The sequence below is a fragment of the Cyprinus carpio genome, chromosome B5, assembly GCF_018340385.1.
Source record: "Cyprinus carpio isolate SPL01 chromosome B5, ASM1834038v1, whole genome shotgun sequence".
NCBI lineage: Eukaryota > Metazoa > Chordata > Actinopteri > Cypriniformes > Cyprinidae > Cyprinus > Cyprinus carpio.
The window spans coordinates 33,229,406-33,257,268 of NC_056601.1; the positions used below are offsets into that span (position 1 = coordinate 33,229,406).

The 27,863-nt window shown below is 34.9% G+C and overlaps 1 protein-coding gene across 3 annotated transcripts; it reads left to right on the forward strand.

The window, feature by feature from the left end:
- The first annotated feature begins 5,078 nt into the window (after positions 1-5,078).
- On the forward strand, positions 5,079-26,844 carry LOC109093240 (multivesicular body subunit 12B-like). 3 transcript variants are annotated; one of them, XM_042723220.1, is made up of 10 exons: positions 5,079-5,561; positions 12,584-12,706; positions 16,089-16,196; positions 18,061-18,157; positions 18,489-18,618; positions 19,789-19,938; positions 23,325-23,416; positions 24,689-24,744; positions 24,923-24,982; positions 25,833-26,844. In XM_042723220.1, exons 1-10 carry the CDS (start codon positions 5,514-5,516, stop codon positions 25,917-25,919), a joined length of 951 nt encoding a protein of 316 aa, XP_042579154.1. In that variant the 5' UTR covers positions 5,079-5,513; the 3' UTR covers positions 25,920-26,844. The 3 variants fall into 3 exon arrangements, with proteins under 3 accessions (XP_042579154.1, XP_042579155.1, XP_042579156.1); XM_042723221.1 differs by having other exon boundaries at positions 5,080-5,330; XM_042723222.1 differs by lacking the exon at positions 5,079-5,561 and adding an exon at positions 11,594-11,612.
- The last annotated feature ends 1,019 nt before the right edge of the window (positions 26,845-27,863 follow it).

Genomic DNA, 27,863 nt, shown 5'->3' on the forward strand with positions numbered 1-27,863 from the left:
AATAAGACAAAGCTTTACTGTCATTCACAAAAAGAAGCCAAATCAGAGTTCAGCCGACACTGGCAATGGGCTGCAATGACCTCTGACCTCTCTGAGCCAGACACTGGAGGTGTGATTTATAACCCCATTACAGAGTGAGAGAAACCTCTCACACAAAGTGTGCTTCACTGTGATGCGTGCAAGCAGATACAGCAGCGTCAAGCTAACTGGCATTTAGTTAAAAGGACAAAACATTGTTTATGATCACATGGTCACTGCACTGACTAATTTAGTCTTGCTATATCACTAGTTTATATAGTCATACGTTTATATATGTAACAGATATAAATAAAATGTACAAATTATTATAATTCTTAGGATAGAAAGAAGCTTTTAAAACAAGCATAAATAAAAATAGGCTGCTGGAAGCCCTATCAGTCCGGCATGTGTCAGATAAACAAATAAGAAAACAACAAGTGCACCTACACAACCTACACACCAGCTGGAGAGTGAAAACACTATATATACACACCACAGCCTCTGCCAATCTCACAATGCTGTTTTAATATTCAGCTAAACAGACCATTATACTGCAGGAGATGAACAAACTTTTGCTGCTCAAAGTTTGTAGTCTGTATGATATTTTATGAGGAATTCAATACTTTTATTTAGCAAGGATGCATTAAATTGATCAGAAGTGACAGTAAAGACACATTGCACAGAAAATTTCAATTTCAAATCAAAACTTTCTTTTCATCGAAGAATCCTGAAAACTAAAATGTTTCACAGATTCCAAAATATGAAGCAGCACAACTGTTTTCAACATTGATAATAATCAGAAATTTTTCTTGAGCAGCAAATCAGCATATTAGAATGATTTCTGAAGGATCATGTGACACTGAAGACTGGAGTAATGATGCTGAAAATTCAGCTTTTTTTATCACAGGTAAAAATTACATTTTAAAATATATTACAATAGAAAGCAGTTCTTTTAAATTGTAATAATATTTCACAATTTTGATGTTTTTTCATTTCCAATCAAATAAATGCAGTCTTGGTGAACAGAAGAAAACACTTAAAAATGCAAGCATCATATTTCATACTTAATGATTTGATCGTAATGACAACTACTAGATTTGAACAAACTCCTAAAAATCTTAACCCACATACATTCATAGCATTCAGCATGACAGGACGCTAGCAACAGAACAACTCTATGCCAAGGACCGCTCAGAACACCTTAGCAACTGCATGGTATCACAGGTGCACACATTTTATCCATTCTCTTTTTATTTGCCCTTTTGGGATGTTTTCTTTAAACAGTGGATATACGTACAGTAGATAAGTTATGGATAGCAGACAGGCTGTCATTATTTTGGTTTTAGTTTCTCTTGTCTGACACACTCAGCTCAGTTCACAGACACATGATGAGTTGATTCAGCTGTTTAATAAGAAAGACATGAGATAACATGAGGAGACAGAGTGCAGCACTTCACACAGCTGTATCAATGCCACCCTCCTGTGGTCAAACTGCACGATAACAAGAGCCAAAGACAGATGAAGTCAAGATCTGAGCACACTTTCAGAGGGATTTTGAAAGACAGTCTTAACAAAAGAATGAGATTTAAGGTCAAGTTTAGTTTAAACCGTCTTTATTTCAATCCTTTCATATCTTCATAAGTAGCTAAGAATTCAGACTGAAAACTAGAAATAATGTGCAAAGCTCTGTATGTAGAGCAGAGGTTAAAAGTTATGTTCCTTAACTCATATGCAGTTATATTTTTCTGTGCAACACGATTTTTACTAGAATCTCTTTTTATATATGTACAATGAGAGTTCTACAGTATTCATTATTCAAATGACAACCATTGCAGTGTTGTTATTGATAGCAAAATTAAAAAAAAAAAATCCTTGGAAACTGAAACAAAAGAAAATATAAATATTAGCTATAAATAAAAAAAATTATAAAATTAAATATATAATAAAAATGTAAATATAAGTTTGACTGACTAAAACTAAAACTGAAATAAAATAAAGCTAAATAGAAATAATAATAATAATAATAATAAATAAAACTAATAAAATGACAAAAGTACAAAATGGCTAAAATTTAAACTAAACTAAAATAAAAATATAAAATAAATCACATTTAAATTGTAGCATAAATCTCATAAAAAAAGTTAAAGCTAAACTAAAATGACAAGCGTAACAAAATTATAAAAATGTAAGCTAATATTTAAATGAAAATGGAAAATATAAAAATAAATATAATATTTCAAAATATTAAATAAAACTATTATATTAATAATACTGAAATACCACTGGACCATTACAAAAAACTTTGCCATTCATCAAAGTTATTAAATTACTAAAACTAAAAGTAAAATAAAAATCAATAAATAAATAAAGCTAATAAAATAACAAAAATTTTAACTAAGCTAAGATAAGATATGATATAAAATCAAATTAAAAATAAACTGAAAACCGAAAATAGTAAATAACAGCTAATTCAAATTAATTATTAAATACAGAAATCTTTTCTCTCCTCCAAAGTTTGAAATCTCATTTGCAGTAACAAATTACATTGAAAAATAAAATAAAATAATAATAATAATAACCAATCAAATAAAAATACATTCATACAGCTGTAATGCCATAGATTTCCAGCCTAATGAAGGCCTAATTTACAGAAACTCTGCTGATCATCTGAATGTAGAACTTTGATTTCTTGATTTATCTAACACCATGCATCAGCACACACATTACACATCTGCAATGTGACTTAATCATTTATAATTTGGGGGAGCCCTCCACTGACTATCTGATGGCACTGCTAATGTAATTAAAGTGAGTTATCATGTCTGCACGGCACTCCAGATGGCTCCGTTCACAAGGCTTGTAGATCAGTGGTCAGTGCTGACAAGGCATTTATGTATTCAGCTAAAAAATATCCAACATGGGCTGATCTGTTCTCAACTTTCACATCAAATTTAAGATGACAAATTAGGCCGTGCATGCATGCAAATTACACAACTCCAAAGATATTAATATTGATTAAACTCCAGTGTGTGTTTAAAAAAATGAAATGCGCAGAGATTCACAATCCACATATACTGCTTTGGGCTCTGTTTACCTGGTAATCCTTCTTAAGAATGAACTGTGGGCTTCACTACACCAATCTCATTAGGTCTATGAGATCTGGGGCATCAAGAGCTTTCACTGTTTGTCCTCTGTGGGAAAAACCCTCTCTGTCAGTGAGATTTTATCTGAGACCCACAATCCCAATCCCTCACTTTCACACTCAAACGCACCTGGACATACTGAATTATATCAGGGTTTTACCCTGTGCAATCAGGCAGTGCTTATATCATTATCTGAACGCTTTAATACTCAAGATCTGAGACTTATAATATTATTCAGAGTGATAGTATCATTCAGAATATGGACCTTTGCTCATATTAAAATAACATATATTCAGTGGCACAATCAGACTCATACACATGTTTATGTATAAAAAAAAAATCATGCATAAATTGATATAGTATGAAATTAATTATATGTAAAGCCTTATTAGGAAAATATTAGAAGTATTATTTATTTATGCACGCTTATTTGTTTGTTTAAATGTATTACTTATGCATTTTAGTCACTTTAGTTTTCTTAATTTGTTCATTTTAATCTGATCTTTTATTATTTATTTATTTTTATATTCTTACACTGCTTTTCTCTAAAGGTTTTTTTTTTTTGAAAACCCCATGCCATATTTATAAATTAATTTTCATTAAATTCTTTATGTATATATATATATATATATATATTATATATATATATATAAATATATATATATATATATATATATATATATATATATATATATATATATATATATATATATATATATATATATATATATAAATATATATATTTACAGTACAGGTCAAAAGTTTGGAAACATTACTATTTTTAATGTTTTTTGAAAGAAGTTTCTTCTGCTCATCAAGCCTGCATTTATTTGATCAAAAATACAGAAAAAAAATTAATACTGTGATATATTATTACAATTTAAAATAATTGTTTTTAAATTTATTATACTTTAAATTATCATTTATTTCTGTGATGCAAAGCTGAATTTTTAGGATCATTATCACATGATCCTTTAGAAATCATTCTAATATGATGATTCATTATCAAAGTTGGAAATAGTTCTGCTGCTTAATATTTTTCTCAAAACATGTGATACTTTTTTAGGATACTTTGATGAATAAAAAGTAAAAAAAAAAAATAAAAAAAAAAAAAAGCTAGTTTTTTAAAATATAAAAATATTTTGTAATAACAATATACACTACTGGTCAGTAATTTTTTTCCCTTCTTTTTTTAAATAAAATCAATACTTTTATTCAGCAAGGATGTGTTAAATTGATAAACAGTGATAGTAAAGAAAATATTTTATTAGAATATATATTATTAGAATTTTTTTTTATTTTGAATAAATGCAGTTCTTTTTAACCTTTTATTTCATCACATATATTAGACAGCAGAACTGTTTCCAACACTCATAATAAATCAGAATATTAGAATGATTTCTAAATGATCATGTGATAGACTGGATGTTACATGTGACACTGAAGGCTGGAGTAATGATGCTGAAAATTCAGCTTTGCATCACAGGAATAATTTTTTTTTTTTTTTTAAGTATATTCAAATAGAAAACTATTTTAAATTATTTTAAGTTGTAATAATATTTCACAATATTACTGTTTTTTCTGTATTTTTGATCAAATAAATGTAGGTTTGATGAGCAGAAGAGACTTCTTTCAAAAACATTAAAAAATAGTAATGTTTCCAAACTTTTGACCTGTACTGTATACTATATATATAATATATATATTTGCATTAGCAATAGTATTGGGCCTAAACTATATATATATAAATTACTAATATTTTACCTTATGAATCTCGAATACTCCAGATTTAATCTAAACTGGGCTGTTTTGCATTAGCAATAGTATTGGGCTTTTATTCATAATATAAAACAGATATTGAATGGCAATGACAGTTACCACAGAAAACGCACGCGCGAACACACACACACACACACACACACAAAGCTACCCCCTACCTCTTTCCCTTCTCAGTTTCAGTGTCTGGTTAGAAATGGCAGCAACTGAGGACCCCTAAACCACTCTGACAAATTAAGGAGATATGCGTCGTTTAAAATGGATTAACTCATTAACGGGAATGTCAGCAGTCCAGTGTTGAGCTGTAAAGACAGACAGAAGAGGAACTAGAGGCGCATATCTTTTCAAACCGCAGCGTCTGTCAGTCTATCGGTGTGAAGTGTATTTGTTGGGGTAAGAGAGACGTCGATTAGCATTAGCGCTGTTAGCTTCGCTGCTGCTTTCGCCTGCCGCTGCTCCTCTCGCAGCCGAGCTTTCGGGCTCTTCCCGCCGCATTCCCTCCCGCTCCGCCCCGCTCTGCTCTGACGCGCTGCCGAGGCTTCTGCGGCCTGCTGCTACCGCTGTGTGCCGCGGGTCATGAAAAGCTGCTTTTGTCCGAAAAGGAAGGACGCTGTGCAATTTACAGTTAAGTCAATGTGGCGTTTAATGGTTGAAATGCTTTCTGCACACATTTCGAGAAGAATAAGGAATATTGAGGAGACTTGGGTTAGCTTGTTAGCTCGGCTAGGCTAAGTAGTATAGAATCTCTATGGAGTCTCCTAGCAACCTGCCAGATAATGCTAATGGCTAAAATTGGGCTTCTGCCAAATGATAAAACGCACCATAATGCGAATATTATTTATTCATATCATGGACTCAAGATATTACAACAACGTCAAGATAAGTGGCAAAAATGTTTAAAGAGGTGTGAATTGTTCAGCAGGGTGATAAATGTTGGGTAGTTAATGTTATTGTAAAGAATTGCTTTATGAAGTATTATGTTTGATTTGTATCTCGCATAATTTAAACAAAAGCAGAGATATTTGAAGATTATGGAGTATAAGAGTATTATTATGGTGGTGCATATTTATTTATTTATTATAGAGAACATTGCTTGTCTGCATGGACAATATCTAATCTGTATGTTAATTACATTTATGACATTTAGTATCAGATTTCTGTGTGCATGATTCAGATATTTGATATATCTATTATGCAGCTTCTGTTCAATGCATTCAAAACACAAAAAGTAAGTGAGTGTGCAAACAGAGATAATTGCATAAGAAATAACTGCTGCCTTATGATTTGGCTCTTTGAAAACGTTGAAATTTGATTTTCAGATCAGATTAACACTGAAGTGCCTAATGTATTTGATAAGGCAAGACCTGAAACTGTGTCATTTTGTTATCAAATACTCCAGCATTAGTTAGAATAAATGGCACATTATAACGGCCAGCCAGAGTCTGAATGCTGCTGTTGTTTGTGAGATATTTGGAGCCGTAGTGGGGAGATTCTCCGTATTTGTGGATGGATGTGTATATTTATTTCTATATCTATTTTTATGGCCTGGATTTATTCCAAATGTGTGTCACTGTTGTTGACTTATTTCATTTTGAGCAGCACCTGAGCTGTTTTGATTTTGTCTCGTAGATTTTGTCGTGATGTTAATGCATGTGAGTCGTTTCTCATGTTGGGGTTTGCTTCAGCCACCTGTGCAAACAAACATGTTTTCTTAGAGAAGTGGAGTAAACTTGAACAAGCAACGAAACTAACATATGCAGGGCATGTTTTCCTTCTGGTACAGTTGGGACAGTAGATCAGCTTTTTACTTGCCCTGTTAATATTTTCTCTGGCCCTGAAGCAAACGTTTTTGTCAACATATTTGTAACATTTATGTTTAGCAGCTGATTCTATCCAAAGTGACATACCAAAGGGTAACAAAAGCAGTTTGTCAAAGAGCCAAAATGTCAAAGAACCGAAAAGGGGAAGTCGTGGCCTAGTGGTTAGAGAGTTTGACTCCTAACCCTAAGGTTGTGGGTTCGAGTCTCAGCTGCTCCTGGTGTGTGTTCACGGTGTGTGTGTGTGCACTGCTGTGTGTAAACACATAGCACGAATTAAAAGCATAGCACACCATACTCGGCTGTATGTCATGTCACTTTCTACTTTATAAAAATATTTGTAATATACAGTGCCAGGTTTATTAGACAACTACATTTAAATGGTTTAATAAAATATAACAACTTTAATGTCTTTTACTTATAAATGTTTTGGATTTTCAAAATTATAACATTTTTTTTTTTTCTGGACTTAATTTTATTTAAATCAAACAAAATTTTTCATAAAAGGCATAATCAGTTATTTTTATTTATCCTCAAAAATGTAATCAAATGAAGATTAAAAATTTTATTTTTGGCAAACAAAGTGCTGCACAACAGGGATCTTCTGTTAAAATGAACAGTGATTTAAGAAAAACTGTGCCATTCATTCACACACAGTAGGGATGTGCTGGTACTAGTATCGGTACCGAACGGTTCCCGGGCAAATTACAAGTGGAAGTGATCAGTGGGGACTTTGGAGTTCCCCTTGGAGTGGGAATGCACTTTGGCGACAACATGCTGGGATGTTCCCATGACAACGCAGCACATGTCCGTCAGCAGATTCACTGATGGACACCGACATAAAAACAATATACATTTTATATTTTAAAAAGTTTTATATATATTAGTTTTTATATATTATAAAGCATATTTTAAAAACTTAAAAAAAAAATCAAATTTAATTTTAAACACAAAAGCTAACAAAAAAAAAAAAAAAATAAATACATAAAAACAACAGCGACATCTGCTGACGGACACGTGCTGCGTTGTCATGGGAACATCCCAGCTGAAGATAATGAGGAAATGTTGTCGCTCCTTTTGCCAAGTGCATTCCTAACGACTATTTAATTGCACGCAAGTGCCCTGCTCACTCCAAAGTCCCCACTCCAAGGGGATAGTGATGATTCCATTTGGAATTTGCCCGGGAACCGTTCGGTAAATAAACTACAAACTTCACATCAAAAACATAGAGACATGCAGATTTCATATCAAAATTGTATTTTACAGTTTAATATTCTCAGACCATAGTCCATATCACTGTGATTAATTGCACATCACTTCTTTTTATGTATTCATCTAAAATTCCAAATTCTTTGACTTTCTGCATTATAGAGTAAATTCCATTTTTGTGACTGGATTCGACTGCGTCTATGTTTTCCGCATCGTGGAAATCACAGGGCCCTTAATATGCACATCTGCAAACTGAACTGACAGCATAAATGCAGCAGTGCTCTGATTGTCTGAGTGAAGCTTATGTAAACTGGCCCAAACTTCTCTCACGCTGGCTCCGGGCCATCCTTATTGTTGAGCCCTGAAAAATCTTCCAGTCAGTGTGTTGACAGAGCCAGCGTCTGTGCCATCTGAGGCTGCTCTGTCCTCCTGGCAGATGAGTGATATGAAAGCAGATCTGCCCCTAATGTCCGAAGGGCATCTCAGAGCCTGTCCTGCTCATGTTCCAGGAAGGTTGCATCCATTCTTTGTTAATTGCCTTGGTGTACATTCGGTTATGAAGATGCAGCATATTTACCGTTTACACGTAGGCGGTTGAAATACCAGTTTACACCTGCATCGCATATGTTTACATACATTTTCATCTGTCTGAACAAGTTCAATCTGACTGCAGATTCCAAATGGACAGTTCATATGTACTCTAAACTTTCCAGTCCAATTAAATTACGTATTAAGTATGATACTTGCACTAGTTTTCATCAACTGGAATAAATCCAACTCGATTTCAGATTCTGAAAGTTCTGTTTGAACCCTAAATATTGCAGTGCGATTCATATGTTCATTTACATGTGCATTGCACGTATTCCAAACAAAATGCATGCATACATAGTGCAATTGTAATGGTCAATCTTGCCTTGATTGCATATCTAAAAACAAAGCTGGCTTTTATATCAAAGGAGCTTTTTTAGCATGTTCAGTCTCCTCCACTGACCAGTTTGTGAAGCACATCAAACGTATGTAAACACACATCTCAACTCTGCTCATGTGCAAGATCATTTCAATCCAACTGAGAATATAGTTGGACCGAGCGGCAACCTCCCGCTCTCTCTCGTGAAGCCAACAAGGAAGTGACTAAAACGGCAATTCAACGACTGGCCGCTTGAGGCTGGCTGCAAAAGGGAGTCAATCCCATAGACTCCTCATGTTAAAATGCCCAACTTTACAGCAGAAAAAACATGTTTACAGCATGGTTCAGAAAATGATTTTGGTCTATATAGCTAATTTTGCCCTTATTATATAGCTAATTTTTTAAATAACTCATTCATTTAAATTATATTAAGCCTTAAAGTTCTGCATAATTAAGGGCGTGGCCACTTGAGTGACAGATGGATTGCCGCTGCTGACACTGCCGTTGAGCTAGGTGGCCGTGGCTACAGCAACCAGCTCCCGCCTTTTTGCACATTTGTGATTATCCGGGAGAGTCGCGCGGTGACGCGCTGCCAAGATGGCAACGGCCTGCTCTGCACACTTTGAGCTTCAAAAACGCTCTTCAGGTGTCTACGAGTGACGTCACGGACACTACGTCCATGTTGGACTCAAGCATTTACATGCTTAATTTTTTTCCTGTTGATCAATTATTTGAGGTCTACACCATTACTTTCAATCCAATCGAAATTTCATTTGGATCGGGCGTAATTGGACCAATTAAGGTGTTTGCATTAAGGCTTGGTTCAGTCTGATTGCATGAACCTCACAGATGGTTGAGTTGTTTACACAAAGACTTTCTGATCCAAACTGAGCCATCAATCTGATTATAAACTGATTATTTGTGTGCATGCAAACATAGATGTTTACATGAAGACTTTTTAGTCCGCTTATCAATCAGCTTATAAAAATCTCACATTATCAAATCTTTTATAATCTTGGTTTAATCTAATCGGTAATAAGTGACAGTGCTGTTGGATGAGTAAAACCAGCACGCTCATTCTGCTGATTCTGGTTGTCCTAGGACGCCTTGCTGATTAAACTAATGGAGGGATGATGTGCACACCAGTAGACCAGCACAGCATCCGAAACACTGTGCTGCTGACTAGCAATGCTGGCCGTATAAATCATATGCATCATAAAGAGAGGCTCCATATATCAGAATATCAACGAGTTATGAATGAATGACCAGCTCAATAATAATAAATGGATGTTGGAAGCATTCCACCATTTACCTGTCTCCTTGGCTGATGGATTCTGCAAACCTCTTTCAGATCCAGACCACATTTCTGCTAACTTAAGTTTGAAATAATGATGTGGCTCGAATGAAAAAAAAAAAAATGTAATTTTAATTTTGTGCTGCATTAGGTAACAAGCCTCCACAAGCTTTCATGGTTGCGGTTGCCAGATTTCAAGAGTTTAAATCTGCCAATCAGAGCCTTTTACTTAAATTGATACATTTTCTGCTCAGTGGTTTACTTAATTTTCCCAACCTGGCAACCATGCCACTTAACCATTATCACGTAGCCCTCCATCGTACATTATCGCAGTCTTCACTGGTTTGAAGATTTACTGGCTAAGCTTTTTTTGGGTAAAAGCAGACCAGGTTGGGCACATTATAAGTCAAAAAGGGGTGTATGAAATCTCAGTGTTATCAGTCATTTCGGATGTTTTGCAGCCTTTATTCAGAAACTAATTATACAGTTTCCTTTTCTGTAAGAACTGCATTCCTTCCCTGTTCACGAATGCAGTCTGTTCCTGTTTGGTTTTCTCACTGTTGACTCTAGAGATCATAATGTCACACCTCTTTTTAACACTCTCTTGGCTCCGGCAGAGTTCTCACATGCTCTCGGTTTGATCTCGCTCTCTTTCTTCGCTGCTGTCTGCTGTTTGCCTTGCTGCAAGCTGCTTCCATGTGCACCAGCGATTTGTCACAGCTTCTTTGTGGCTTACTTGGAAGATCACGGAGGGCAGGCCCGGTTGCCAAGGTGCCTTCAAAGCGCTTAGCTCCATCCAAAGGCTGCATTTAATTTGTATTCAACTACACAACTACTCAGATGCTCAAACAAACCCTGACTCCAAATGAGTTGATTTGTGAAGTGTCTCCTGATGAAAACAAACACAGCATGATGGAGACGTTACCAGAACACCTCCAGAATGTGACTCTCGTGTGTTCATCACACACACAGTTTTTCTTCAGCTCTTGTTTAATCTGTTGTTCTGTGGTAGACATGCAAGTTCCCTGTTTACATTTTTGGAGGAACGTGCAAGTTCTTGTTCACTATATGCTTTCAGACAAGTCTGGAAGTGTGTTCTCTTATCTCAAAGAAAATAAAACAGACTTCGTTATCAGAATCTAGCTAATTGTAATTAGGATTTTCTTCGCTTGATGTAGTCAGTGTGTTAGACAGATTAGAGGAGTAGTTGATAAGGAAAGGCTATATAAAGTCTTGCTCGACTGGCTCAGTGTTTCTTCCCCACCCTCTTGTGCTTTTCCCACTAGACTCTTTTGTTTCTGTTCAAACATGTCTTGTACACAGTGGCTTGGTTTCATTTGTCAGTTTGTCTTCGTGTTTTGGCGGTGGCGTCATGTTTTATCCTGCTCTGTGTTGTTGCACCGCTGAGATGTATTTGGGTATCGGCTTGTGTAAATGTGAATTTTACAGTAAGTGCATTCTCAGAAAATAGGTACGAAAGCTGTCTCTGGGGAAGTATCTTTTCAAACCCCTAAAAGATGCATATTGCTTATTTAAAGGTATAAAAAGTACATATTAGTACCTTTTGAAAAACAGCTTTTTGTACCTTTTTTTCCTGAGTGTTTTGATGTTCAAACCACTTTTATATTGCTAACAACCAATATAGGCTATGTTTGGCATCGTTTTATGCTCTAAGAGAAACTTTTAAAGTGCTATCAATGCGGTTGAAGCCTTGAAATTGAAATTAAAAATTTAATCATGGAAAGTAGTTTACAAGCTTTTGCGCTTTTTTAAGTATATAGATGATTTGTGTGTTTGGCTGGTTTTAAACAATTTTATGGAAAAATGTGGTAATATGCTGATGCAAATGTTGTTGCTTATAATGATTCAAATCATTCGTAATATTATTATTATTAATATTATTATTTTCCCCATTTCCAAATCTTAAATAAATGTTAAGATTTATCGCAAACAAACATCAGTGAAAACACCTACATTTATTCCAATGTAAAGTTAATTTAATAATCACAGCTTTAAATTAAAATAAAAGCCTTTTAGTCTAAAATTAAAAGCATTTTAGTCTAAAAATAAAAGACTAAAGGGTTCACAAATAGTAATGTTTTCACTTGTAATTGCTTTCAAGTGAGACCTTCTCTTTTTTAGTCTCTGCAATTTATCACATTGCAGGTATAATTTAACAATTGCTGTTAGGTATAATGACAGATAAAAATGGCACTTTGAGTTAATTTTACTGAAAAATGGAAATCCCCAGTTCATTCCTATGGGATGGTTTTAGTTGTCAACCGTAACCAAGGAAGGTGGAGTCTAACAGAGAATAAATTCATCTGCTTTTGTAGACAAAACAAACACGGATCCGACATGTTCTGTCAAGTGGTTTGTTGTTTAGCGTGTCAAAGTTTTAATGCTCCTGTCTCCTCAGAATTCCTCCATGATGCCTGAGGTGCGGGACCTTTCAGACGCCCTGCCAGAGATGCCCATGGACCCGATCACTGGCGTAGGGGTTGTGGCCTCGAGAAACCGAGCTCCCACCGGCTATGATGTGGTGAGTGTCCGATACAGTTCACTCATACAGATAATGTAGAAAGTAAAACTCTTTGTTCCTCCAAAGCATTTGTCAAGAAATGACATCTGTTAGGAAGTTCTTTCTTTTTCCTTTGGGGTTTGGGTTAGTTCCTAGTATGCTGTTTCTACATGAGAAGCTACGGCAGTCTTTAAAAACCTAGTGAGCTGCCCACCTAGAATGTGTTTTTGTCATAGATAAACATGGGTTTTTTTAGGGCCGTTATGAGGCTAATGTTAATATTTTACATTTACCAGATGCTTTTATCCAAATGAGGAAAAGTTTGCGATCTGTAAGATTTATTGTTTTGTAAGAAATTAAGACTTAAGATGCACTGTATTTTTGAAAAGTGACAGTAAAATCTTGTGTGTTACACATGTTTAAATAAATAAATACTGTTCTTTTGAACTTTTTATTAATCAAAAAATCCTGTAAAAAATAAAAAATTGCATGGTTTTCAACTGTTTTCAACATTGATACTAATAAGAGAGGTTTCCTGAGCAGCATATTAGAATGATTTCTGAAGGATTTCAGGAGAAGTGATGCTGTATATTCAGCTATGCATCATAGAAATAAAATGATGTTTAAAAGTGTATTACACTATAAATAGTTATTTGAAATTGTAATAATATTTCACAATTGTACTGTAATTTTTTCCCCAAAAATCTTACTGACTTCATTCTCAAACTATATACACAGTTTACATACCAGAAAAATAACCCAGTGTGTACAGTATCAGTGTATGAGCACACTAAAATGCTGACTCGATAGGCAGCTCAGTAGGTTTTCAAACACTGTAATTCCAGCAATGTACAAAACAGTTAATATGTCTGTCATATTTCAGTCTCGTGAGGCACTTGGTCTGCGTTGATGGGTAAAACAGACTTATTTGAGTGCTGTAACATGGCAGGCCTTGTGGAATTGTTGAAATGTAATACAAGAATGTTGGATGTATTCCACTGGGGTTTTAGAGTTGGTATCAACCAAAGAGTAGATCTGCTCACAAACCAGGTTGATCTCAGTTGCAGAAAACCCCTGATCACGGTGGCCTCAGTTCAAAGCCGTTCACAGGAGAAACATGATCTGTATGTGGGGCGCTTGTTTCCCAGCACCTGACTTTTTAATGTGCACAGCTCTGCAGGCGAGATCTACGTAATCATACCACCAGGAATGTCAAGGGGACGAAGGAGACGTCTTTAAGAATGTGTTTGCGTACAGTCTCAGTGTTGTGCTCTATTGGAACATCTGGTTTGTTTTGTAAGATCTCCCTGAGACTGTTTTCCCAAAACCTTTTGGGAAAATGCCACAGCATAGTTTTGTGATTAATGATGCACCTCATTAATAGCCTGACGCGAACGTCACTTCACACCCTAGAAAGTACACTTCTGATCACAAGCCCAGCTTCTGACGTTTTGTGCCATTAAAGCATTTTTGCACCATTGCATTTGCATGTTTTTTGGTAGAAAAGCACACATCATCTGGATGAACTTTGGCAGCAGAAGAGGCAGCGGGGTTGTTGTGTTTCCTTTGGCCGTCCCAGTCATTGTCGTCACTCCAGCACAGAGCTTAACAATGCTTCCTGTGTGGATTGCGAGAGTGTGTGAAAGCGGGGTCTGTTGATAGCACCCATTCCACCCCCAAACGTCTTCTCAAATCACAGAAACACTGTAGTCTACACGCAAAGCATCAGAGGGAGAGAGTAATCTGTTGTTTCCAGCACTAACAGTGAGCTTCTTTCTGTCTGTTCAGTTCAGTATCAAACTACAGAAGTCCGAGGTTTGACCCTTGGGCAACCTCTAAAGTCTGAGCTCTTCACTGACTTTATTGACTCATCACTTATCAAATATCCTTCCAAGTTGAAGTGAATGTGGATTTGTCTGTTTACAGTGAAATGCCTTAAAAGATAGGCAAAAATTGTTTCAATAATCATCCAATTAAATTATACGTTGGTACAAATATTATGAATGTTATGAGGGTTGTAGGCCTGTGCATCACTAATGATTAATTTAGTCAATTAATGGTGCATTTAAAGCCAATTTTGGGATTATTATTTTTATAATACTTGGTAAAGTTTTATACCCCAAAAATTAATACCAGAATAAAACAATATTTTAGAGCCCTAGAACTATTATTAGTATTATTAAAGTATAATAATAATAATACATGTTGTTGTAATAATAATAATAATTATTATTATTGGTATTATTATTATTGCTTTGTCTTGGTATTTGGAATTTAAACTAATTGCATGATTAGTAACTTCTGGTTATATCTACAGAGAAATCCGCTGATACTGAGCAGGTCAAAATTTGTTCCTATGTTAATAACAAATGGCAAACAGAGTGGGATCTATATACAAACTCCATGAAATTAGTCCCAGTGTTGGAAAAATAAAGTTTTTCTTCTCCATTTTTTCACTGATGGAGTTTGGGTTCTTTGCCACTGACGCCTTTTAGCTTGCTTAGTTAATATTTGGCATTATTTCAACTTGATTGCACAGACACTGTTGGAAGAGAACTGAACTGAGCGGAATGATGACATCACTGAATCAGTGATCAACCATCACGGAAAAATTGATTCTTTGCTGTTGTCCTCATTTTAGAGCTGCTTTACAGCAGAATTGAATTTTGTTTACATTATTAAAACATTGGTTTTTTTTTTGTTTAATATTGTAAAGCTTTTTTGACACAATCTATTGTATAAAGTGCTGTATAAATAAAGGTAAACATTGGTGTACAACATGATATTTGGTGTATAAATGAGTGCATTTTCATGTCCAGTCCTTAGACCTGATGCTGTGTCATTTCAGATGGCAGTCTTTCTGTAACACTGGTGTCAGATCTAGCAGCTCAGTGTTTGTGGTGTTTGCCGAGCAGCTCGTGGGAAGCCTGTTGCCATGGCACAACTGATGGGCGGCTGTTTGTGTGGGCAGCTCAAGCTGTTAATTGAGCAATCATGCGTGTTGACTGCTGTTGAGATGGACATCAGACTGAGGACTGCACTGTCCAGCTAGCGCTAACCAGAATTTAGAGAACTTCTTTAAAAGTTTAATAGCCATTCTGAGAGCTTGATCTGCTGAGGGTAGGAGTTTCCTAGAAGCCCTTTGAGAAGCTAATTAAAATACATTATAAATGACCAGCCTACTTTGGAGTCCCTAATTAGGGACACTTTTTAGACTAAATCAGGTCTGTTTTCTTATGATTATTAATGTGAGTGAAAGTTTTGTGATGCATTGTCGTACTGCATGAATTAATATTTTTTTATTAATTCTTTAAGACGTTCTTTACTCAGTGACCTTTAGCAAATTGTGGAAAAAACACTCTTATAATACTTAAATCAAATCGAATCTTTTCATTCCTTTTAGGTTGCACAAACCACAGATGGCATTGATGCAGACTTGTGGAAAGACGGCCTGTTCAAATCCAAGGTGACCCGCTATCTGTGCTTCACCAGGGCTTTCTCCAAAGAGAACGTGAGTCATTTCTTCAGCTCTTGATCAGAGAATTGAGGAGGTTTCTTTGAAATATGGTTAAATTTTCAGGGCTCTAGACTAGGGCTGTGCGATATGGACAAAAAAAACCTATCACGATTTTTTGATCAATTTTGCGATTTCGATTTTAATCATGATTTTGACACACACAGACATGCTTTACAGTCGTAAATGCATTCAGTATGAATTTGAAACATATTTCCAAAAGAAAACCAATGAGAGCTTTATCAAAAAGTAACATGCCTCTAGAACAGACATAAGTCAAAATAATCACTAAGTAAAGATGTCAAACAAAATGTCTAGACAAATTTGGCAAAAAATAAATAAATAAACAAAAAATAAAATCCGTGACAAAGTATGTGTATTCTATTTTTTTTTTGGCATACATTGTTCATAGAGCTCATTGTAGCGGTGCCTCAGGTGTTGAAATAGATTTGTTATCCATTATACAGGTTCACACGTACTCCGTCTGCAGTGCGTATACAGTATGTGTATGCGAAGCAGCAGCGAGAGCGCGTTATTGTAACACGAAAGAACATTAAAATAATGCGCGAGCGCGAATCTCTCCGCTCGCAGCAGATTTCCTCTCCTTTGTAACAAAACCAGACACGCGTGCTCAGATACACGCTGCTCTCGCTCGGAGAGAGTGCGCGCAGTTAAAACATGTCTCCTCTCACTCACTCACAACTCTCTCTATGCCCATGCGCTAGATATTCATTCTTTTCGCACCTTTCGATTTCTAACCTTTTCTGTTCACATCTTTTACCGTGTGCACGTGCAGTGTGAAGCTCTGATCCATTAACATGGGCTCGTAAAAAATACGCATCACAGACAGAGAGTGTGAACCTGGAGTTAGGCATATGCCCAGTCTGTTCTGTTCTCGCGCTCCACTTAGTTGCGCTGCATTCTGATTGGATCGGATAGCATACTGCGGGAGGTCGGGCCTGTGGAAAATCATACTATAAAGCGATTTAGAAATCGTGCACGCTCAAATTGTGATTTTATTACGATTTCGATTAATCGCACAGCCCTACTCTACACTCATTCTTCTTAGTTCTCTTTTGTGACTAACTTTCTCAGTTGGTCGCGCAAGCACATAATTTGGTCGCAATTATATTTATTTTTTTGCTGCATCATGGGAACTATTATCATAGTTTATAGTTATATGGTAACGAAAGTGTTCCACATTCAACCTGTTCTTTTTCCTCAGTAGTAGGGGTGTAACGATACACGTATTCGTATTGAACTGTTCGGTACGAGGCTTTCGGTTCAGTTAGCATTACAAACCGAACGATTCGATTAGTTGGACTAATCCTATTACATTTGGAAAATAAAACAGCTTAAAGTGTGTGAAATTAAATGTTCTCAGTGCCACTGCACTCACAGATAGAGTTAAAAATTAAGTTACTTCAGTTTGAAGGAAGTTGAGTTGAGGAGCTCTCTGTAATGTGTCACAGGATCATGTCTTTTAGTTTTTTATATACAGTTTATTTTTGTTCATGAAAACAAAGCTGTTTCCGCTTGTGCCGTCCCTGTGGTGTTTAGTCTCATTCTTCTTTCTAGGACGAACCTCAAGCGAAAAAAAATTGATTTGAAAAAACAATGTTGCTTAAATGTTTATTAGTTAAATAGCTGCTGTTTATTGTAAAGTTTAGTCTTGATGATGTCATACAGCAGAGCATTTTGACCAAAAAAAAAACAAAACAAAACAAATCCTTTGGGAAAAAATACAGGATATCCTGTACTGAATAATGTTACATGGTAAGTATAAAGCCATGTAATAATGTAATTAAATAATGTTTTCTGCTCACATTCCCCTATATGTGCTTCCTGTATCTCTCCACAGAGTCATTTAGGAAATGTGCTTGTAGACATGAAGCTCATCGATATCAAGGACACGCTGCCCGTGGGATTCATTCCCATTCAGGAAACTGTGGACACACGTAAGCTGCAGTCTTCAGCTATTTCACCCTAAACACTACAGCTGCATCCTTAAAACCATATGTATTAGGGTTTTTTCTTTTCATATGTATTGTTATAGTTTAAATAAACCAGTGACACTCTAGACTTGAATTAAAAGGAGTTTGTTTTCCACTCATGTATTTCCTTTGACACATGCAGCCTGATATGTGCCGTTAAAAAGCTTGTGGATTCAGTTTCTGTCTTGTGTTAAATAATTAATCGATTGTGTGAAATGATCCTCTTTTAATTCCAGTCTCTTTACTCTTTCTTCACTTTCTTCAACATGCCCCGCTCCTCTCTTTCTCTCTCCAGAGGAGCCGGCGTTCAGGAAGAGGAGGTTATGTATTAAGTTCATCCCGAGAGACTCCACTGAAGCTGCCATCTGTGATATCCGTATCTTAGGACGCTCTAAACAGGCGCCGCCACAGTATACGTTCATAGGGTCAGTTACGTCACACAAAGAGTGTCCTACCAATATTTAAGAGCATTTTGTTAATATTCAGTGAGAAAATTAATTGTATTCTGTACTGACATAGGCAATATATCACACAATAGTTGTATTTGGGATTATTTTTATTGACAGTATAAAATTAAGAAAGAAGTCACCTCATTTTGCATGAATTTAAATCTTTTAAGGTGTGTGTAGACAAATATTGCTGTTATATTTATTACATCTACCATATTTCATTTATTTTTATTTTTTATATGATTATAATTTTTTTTGCTTCTGGCACACAAACATTTCTAAACTAACTTTGTACATACATATATATATATATATATATATATATATATATATATATATATGTGTGTGGTATATATATATATATATATATATATATATTGTGTGTATATATATATATATATATATATATATATATATATTATATATATATATATATATATATATATATATATATATATATATAGATAGATAGATAGATAGATAGATAGATAGATAGATAGATAGATAGATAGATAGATAGATAGATAGATAGATAGATTTATTTTTGGTAAATATAATGTGTTTTTTTTTTAGTTCCATTAATAATTTTTTCTTCCATCATGAATGATCTCAAAATATTTATATATTTTAATAATAATAATGTTTAATAGATACTAATATAAATTGAGTTCATAACATTCATTTCATATTTTTTATAATATTATAATAATATAATATTTGTATATGTTAATAATAGTTCAACTTTTTTGTGTGCGTGTTTTACCTGTCATTAAACATTTCTAATTTGACTTTATAAATTATGATTCCTAAATTATGAAATAATTATTTTAAACAACCATTTTAAATAACGTCTTTGCATTTAAAATCCCAATGTTTTACTTTTACTTTCTCTTAAAATGGTTTTAAAACATTTCTGAGCAATATTCAACATCTTTAATATATTGCCATGAGGCTGAAATTTATTAAGACCATTGTTTTTCAGCCTGCGATATTTGTGAATCTCTGGCTGTATTTTGAGATCTGCAAAGCACTTGCTGTCTTTTTTTTTTTTTTTTTTTTTTTTATTGGATGCATCTCTTTGGTGTTTCCGGGTGTTGGTGTGGTTCTAGTTTGGTGGAATGATTTTAATTCTGTATTTCCTCACAGAGAGCTGAACAATATGGGGATCTGGTACCGAATGGGAAGGGTGCCACGGGCCCAGGACTCTTCCCCTGTACAGAACAACTCCACCACCAACAACACCAATAACATCCAGACTGTCACCAACAACTCCACTCCAGCGCCGGTCTTGCCCAAGTACGTGTTTGTGATGTCTGAGGAAGTGTGAACTGCATTTGTTGCAACAGCTGCAGAATAGAAAGCGTGAGTGAGACAAACTGAGAGAAGGAAGAGGTACATTGAAGGTAAAAACTAGGGATGTAACGATACACATATTCGTATTGAACCATTCAGTACGAGGCTTTCGGTTAGGTACACAAACCTATTACATTTGGAAAATAAAAGAGCTTAAAGTGTGTGATATATAATGTTCTCAGTGCCACTGCGCTCAACAAGGCTGTCGAAAGACAATGATCTTATATCGACTGTAGCCAGAGACATTGTCAAAAACAACAGTTATTGAATTGAATTGACTGAGATTAAGACATTCACCGGCATAACTCTTGAACAAAGTTTGCACGTTGCTTGTATGATATCAATTGGCTCCCCTGCATGGTATAATCCTTGATCTTTCAAGCTTTAATTGTTCAACAGTCCTAAAGTTTTAAATATGGATGTTTTCTTTTTACAAAAATGCATGGATTCACTACAGGAGGCCTTTATTCACCCCCCAGAGCTGTGTGAGGCTCATTTTAATATGGATGGATGCGCTTTACTGTTGGACTGTTGAACACAAACACCTGCCCAAGGCATTATAAAGCTTGCAAGAGCAAGGACAATTGTTAATATAACTCCAATTGGATTCATCTGAAAGAAGAAAGTCATATGCACCAGTGCCTTGAGGGTGAGTTAAACATGGGCTGCTTTTCATTTTTGGGTGAACTAACCCTTTAATAGGCAGGTCCAGCACAGCATTCCTTATATTCTGGAATAAATTAGTTGTGGTCTGTTTGGAATTCCCATATAGTTCACAGCAGCGCTTGTAGTCATACTTACAGGCAAAATATTCAGTTCACTAGCTGAATCATAAGTCAACATGACATTGCAATTTACACTTCTCACACTGTCAGATCCTGAGGGATAAAACTGAATCCCGGCAAATCATGTTTTAATAAGCTCGTGGTTGTGCTGTCATAATCATGACGATTCAAAAGTTTGGGGTTGGTGAGTTTTTTTTTTTTTTTTTTGAAGTCTCTTCTGCTCACCAAAAATCCAGTAAAAACACTGAAATATTGAAATATTATTACAATTCAAAAAAGCTGTTTTCTATTTGAATATATTTTAAAATGTAATTTATTATTGTGATTCAAAGCTGAATTTTCAGCAGCTTCAGTGTCACATGATCCTTCAGAAATCATTCTAATATGCTGAATTTAATTATATATCTTATTTTTGATTATATATTTTTGCTGCTAAATATTTCAGTGGAAACTGACACATTTTATTTCAGCATTCTTTGATGAATAGAATGATGAGTAGAATGTTCGGCATTTGTTTGAATCTTTTGTAACATTATAAATGTCTTTTAATGCCACTTTTGATTAATTGAATGCATCTCTGCTAAATAAGTGTATTAAAAGTGTGTTCCATGATATAACTAATGAAACTATTTGGAGTGTTTTCACATGCTACACTTGTGTAAAATGTGTATGTTTTCTCCCATACTTTGTTTACGGGCTTGCCTGTGTCTCAGGGTTTTGTACGCCCCAGGCGTTTCTCCGACACAAATGGGAAGTGTCTGTTCCAGCTGTTTCCCTCTGATGGTTTCCTCTCTGTCTGTCTGCTCTCTTGATACTGTCCATTCATGGTCTTATTATATATAACAGGAAACAACTGCAGTTCTGCATAAGCAGAAATGCATCTCAATGAGGGAGTGTCCGTCCCATCTTTGGCCCTGAAACACGTCTGGACTATTTCTCACAGCATTGCACAACAATTCAAGGGTCGTATCATGGAAAACGACAGTATATATGACAGTAAATAACTTTATAATGTTGCAAAAGATTTTTGTTTTTTTACATTCTATTTATCAAAGAATCCTAAAAAATACAGAAATTTATGGTTTCCATATAATAATAATATTTCACAATAGAACTGTTTTACTGTTTTACTTAGCAGAAGAAACTTCTTTCAAAAACTATAAAAAATCTTATCAAAACATAAACTTTTGAATAGGAAACATTTTAACATTGTGTACAACAACTATCCCAGACAGCTATCTTTTCCAAATCACAAAGGGAGAATATCAGCAGTCAAAGATGACTAAATTCTATTCATATACAGTTGTTTTGTTCCTCATGATGTGTGGAGTTTCCCTTGCAGCTGCCAGCAGAACATATGCAGTACATACTGGAAACATCAACTGGGTAGAGCATGTGTCATGTGTGCAGTGACTTAGTCATGTTATGAGTGGGTTTAATGGTGGGTGTTTCCCATAAAGCCTAGAGCATTCTCCTGTTAATGAGTGAATCTGTGGTGAATGCACAGCTTTATTTAAGCGTGTTCTAGCAGCAGTTGCTTATGTGTAATCGCAAAAATTTAAGTTTCTAATGCATAATGTTTGTGAGGATATACAGTACGACATTCCAATGAACTAGTGGTTCATTGAAGCTTTGTATTATTGATTGGTTTCAGGTTGAACCAACCCTGATCAAATACGTTTCTTAGGGGGAATTTTCTTAGAATATGTTCTGGCCAAGATAAAATATAAGTATAGGATGAAAACTAAACTGAAAAGAGAGAGAATTGCCTTGACAATCAACTGAAATAAAAGTTGAAGTTTGAAAATTACAAACTGAAATAAAAATAAATTATAGCTAAAAATAAATAATAATAATAATAAATAACTAAATCTTAAAAAAAATCTAAATGAAAACTTAAAAAATGAAAAATATATAAATAATACTAAAACAAAACCACTGGTTGTTGTATGAAAAAAACAGCTATATGGAATGCAACATTTTTAATGTTTTATTTTTTTTTTTAATTAATGGTATTTTTAACTTGCCACGGCATTATAAAACACTACACTTCTGACGGGATGCGTAAGATGTGCACAATGACCAAAGACATTTTTCTGAGCGTTTTTTTTTCTTTGTAAGCTATCTAACAGCTAAAGCAAAGCAAGTTGTTTGGTGTGCTATTTAAAGAACCGCCACTAAAAATATCAAAACTATTTCTGACTTTCTTTAAAGCGTACTCCTGCTAAAAATAAAGCTTATAAAACTCTGAAAAATTGTGTATTTAAAGGTTCTAGCATCATCAGTCGAACAGTCTGTTTTATTAGGATGTAGATCTCATCCTGTGAATCTCTGGCTGTATTATGAGATTTTCAAAGCTCAGACACAACCTTCAGTCTTCATTAAGGTTATCAGTCAGATGACAGATTGGTAATGACATGTGGACTGAAAAACAGCTGTGATGACACACAAACCGCAGTGATAATAGTGAGGACTGAGAAGGAAGATACATTGAATATTTATTTGATTAAGTGCTAATTGTTTTCCTTTTGTGTTTGTTTGCAGGCACATATCCATGACCCTGCCGGCATGTTTCAGAAAAAGCACAACCAGACCAGACTTTGAACACCAGAACTCCAACCTCTATGCCATCTCTGGTACAGAAACCTGACTCAAACTGAACGCCTTCAGTATCACATGAACGTTATCCAAAACAACAGAACAAATAGAGAGGACTGTAACATGAAACCATCAATCAGTGACAGAACTCCAATCTAGAACTAGATAAAACATTTTGTCAAGACAAACTTTAGGTTAGATTGAGAAAGCCTAGCCTGAAAGTTTATAGCAGTTGTCAAAGCCTGAAGTTTGAAAATTTAGATAATGTTGAAAACATGTTTCTAGCATGATTAACAAGTAACTAGCATGTTCCTAGCATGACTAGCAAGTGATTAGCATGTCGCTAGCATGATTAGCGAGCTACTAGCATGACAGTAGCAACTTTCTAGCCTGATTAGCATGTTGCTAGCATGATTAGCAAGTAACTAGCATGTTTTTAACATGATTAGCAAGTAACTAGCATGTTTCTAGCATGATTAGCAAGTTACTAGCATGTCGCTAGCATTTTTCTAGCATGATTAACAAGTTAATAGCATGTTGCTAGCATGTTTCTAACATGATTTGTATGTTACTAGCATGTTGTTAGCATGATTAGTAAGTAACTAGTATGTTGCTAGCATTATTAGCAAGTAACTAGCATGTTGCTAGCATTATTAGCAAGTTACTAACATGTCACTAACATCTTTCTAGCCTGATTAGCATGTTACTAGCATGTTGCTAGCATTTTTCTAAAAATAATAAAAAATTACTAGCATGTCACTAGCATGATTAACAAGTAACTAGCATGTTGCTAGCATTATTAGCAAGTAACTAGCATGTTGCTAGCATGATTAACAAGTGATTAACATGTTTTGCTAGCATGGTTAGCAAGTTATTAGCATGCCACTAACATCTTTCTAGCCTGATTAGCATGTTACTAGCATGTTGCTAGCATGATTAACAAGTAACTAGTATGTTTTTAACATGATTAGCAACTAGCATGTTTCTAGCATGATTAGCATGTTGCTAGCATGATTAGCTTGATTAGCTTTGTTTATGTCTGTGTGTTGCTCGGCAACCACTTTGTTGGAACCACAGCTGTTTCTGAGGAACTACATTGTTTGATGTTTTTATTTAGATCATTACTCTTTATTTGCTCTGTTTTATTCTGTGAAACCTTACTACAAGTATGGAACAACCGTTTTATAAAAGCAATAAGCCCCGTGAAGCCGTGGTTTACAGTGAATTTATAACAGCTAAGGGGGTTTGTGCTAGGCAATGTGTATTATGTCTGGTGAGCTCTGGTTAATACTGACTTTTTGACTTTTCAGCTATGGATGGAGTGCCTTTCATGATTTCGGAGAAGTTTGCGTGTGCCTCCAGTGATGTGAGTCTGTTTTCAACCAGTCGTGTGCTTCGTATGAACTCTAAAAAAGACTCTGTAGACCACCGTACTGTTAGATTTTGAAAGATTTTAGGTACTCAAAACTAGCGTAAGAACTGATCTGGGCATTGAGGAGGGGTTTGTGGTGGTGTTAGTCTGACAGAGTCTCTCTGTGTTCCAGCTGCAGCAGGTGGATCTAATGGCCATCAGAATCAAATCGCTTGCAGAGATCGAGAAGGAGGTGAGGATCTGTTGAGTTTCGACCGTGACAAGTGCTAGTTTGCTTTTGTTTCCGAGCAGGTATTTTCGACCCGTATAAATGGTTATTGTGATAATTATCAGTAATATGTTTAATTATTTATTGGACATTGAGGGCAACAAGGCAGGGCAGTACAATCAATAATGGCTATTAATTATAATGGATATTTAAAGGGGTTTTAGAATGTAGTAAATGTTTTATGTAAATAAAGAGGTATTCAAATAAGTTATTTTCACATCAAATCTCCTCAACATTTTGTGTCTATTATGTGTTTTTTTTATGTTTATTATTCTCATGATGAACAAATCAGGGTTATTATAGTTTACTAAAACTAAAACCTTAAAAAAACTTAACAAGTAATTAACTTTATTATTACAAGTAATTTATTACAAGTTTTCTTGTTACTTTAAAATAAATGTTAACTAAATTAAAATATAAAAAGCTTAAACATATTTTAAGCTAGTTGCCAATGCGACGTTTATACAGTTATAACGTTAGTACAAAAATAACAAAAATTTATAAAAAATAAAAACTATATAGACGTATAAAAAAAATACAAAAAATTACAAAAATTTTAAATTAAATGAAAACAAAATTAATTTAAATGATCAAAAAACTATTCTAATATAATGATTAGAAGAAATATTGCATTTTGCCTAATATATAATAATTTATTTAATATTATTAGTTTTGAATAAGTTCTATGATGTTGAATTCAGCTTTAGATCTGTGGAATTGTGAGCTGTTTCTGACTGATCCACTAGAGGTCAGTGTGTGCTGTGAAACGCTCTCTCAGATGGTGTTTAACTCTTTCTGTCCGTGTGTGTGTCAGTATGAATACAGTTTCCGGACGGAGCACAGCGCCGCCGCCCGTCTGCCGCCCAGTCCCACCAGAACATCTCTGGGCTCCGAGGCCTAACGCTCATGCGCCGGAGGAAAGAGTTCTTCTGGCTTCTGAAGACCTGATCAGAGCAGAGACTCTCTGGAAGAACAACAGAAACCCACTAGTCCGACGGACGGAAAAATAAGGATATTGTTCGCTTTTTTTTTTTTTTTTTTTTTTTTTTTGCATACAATTAACAAATATTTCATGTGGTCAAGTTCAGTCTGTCTTAAGTTGATGCTGCTTTTACCTAAAGAGCTTTGGACGTGAGCGAATCTCCATCGCTACAGTGATCAAATCTAAACCACTACCGTGTTTCTTTTGTTATGTGACCAGTATTGCGTCTGAAGTTGTGTTCTGTTTTATTCTGGCTGCTGAACTGAGATGCTATTATAAGGGTCACACTTGAACAAACCCTTATTTGAGCCCCGAAGTCTGTGTTCGTGCATCAAATGCATAGAGTTGGAAGAGTTTTTTTTTTCTTTTTTAATTTGCTTGCTCTGTTTTATTTAGATGGCAGTGACTGCATGACTTCAGTTTGTTCTTTTGTTTGGAAATGAAGCCCAGTTCACTGCACTGTTACAGGACTTTTTGTGTTTGTCTGGAAAAAGAGATTAGAACAAAAACACTCCGACTCTGAACAAACCCTTGTACATAGACAAGCGATGATTCAGGAAAGCGTTGATTTAATATTGTGTCTTTGTAACGTCCCTCTTGAACTGATCGGTCACTCCAGTCACCACTGCTTATGTTTTACTGAGATGTTACTCTCTTTCAGTCTCGTGTTATGATGTTCAATGGTGCTCAAGTACTTGGATATTGTTTCTGTCAGTCCATTTGTGGCTTCTGACATTTATGGTGGTATTTTTTTGAGACTTCTTAATATTTCCACAGTCATATTTCACCCCAAGATTTGAAGAAATAAACAAATAAACCATAAAGACAACAAATAGACCATAAAGATGTGACATTTTAATGAGATTGAAACTTATTTTATGCACAAATACTCATTATTGTAATACGAAAAAAATCATGCCACTGAGTTACATCATCATAAGTTCTGTAAAACATTTATTTTAAATGATGTGCAGTTTTTCCATATCACATTAATTAACCTGGTAAAACTTTATTTAAAGCTTTTGTGCATAAAGCATTATAAAGGTATTCACAATGAACTTATTCACACTTGAATTTTTGTTTGTTATGTTTTACAGCATTATATTTTCTGAAGATAATGTTTGAAGGTTTGTTTGTTGTACTCATCAAATAATTAAAATTTTTGTAATCATACAATACATTATAAGGTGCATTACGAGGCATATTTAATGCATCACAACTACTTTTGTAATGCATTTTATATGAAGGCTTCAAAGTGATACCAGACATTTTTTTTTATTATTATTAATGGGAATTTGGCTAAGGTTAAAATGCAAAAAAAAGTACAACACTTACACTTTTTTTTTATGCAAAATATTTCTCATTTCCTTCTTTTGATTTTCGGGGTGAGCTGAACATTTCTTGACAGTTTTCGTGAGATTCTGCTGAATATCCAGAAAATCATTATCATTAGCCGTTCAGTTTTAGTAAACCATGCAATCCAGAAGCAGTTCACACAGTGATGTTTTGAGTCACGTGATTTGCTCCGTGTGCCACTGTGGTGGTGATTATTAGTGAAAGTACAGTGTTATTATTTCGGGGAGTTTCTTGCTGAAACGGCCATCTCTGGTGACAGTGTTCAGCTTGGAAACACCAAGTGTTCACCCAGATTCTTGGACACCTTCACTGTGAGACTTTAATCAAACACTCGGATGGGTTTTCGTTTTCTTACAGTGTGGATTTTAATGTTCAAGCAGCTATATTATTGTTACATGTTCTAACCACTATTTTGACTTTTATTATGTTGGATTTCTATTGAAATTATGTTTTTAAATCTGAAATTAACCACAAATCTGATATTCTCTTCATATCTGTGGCAGTAAG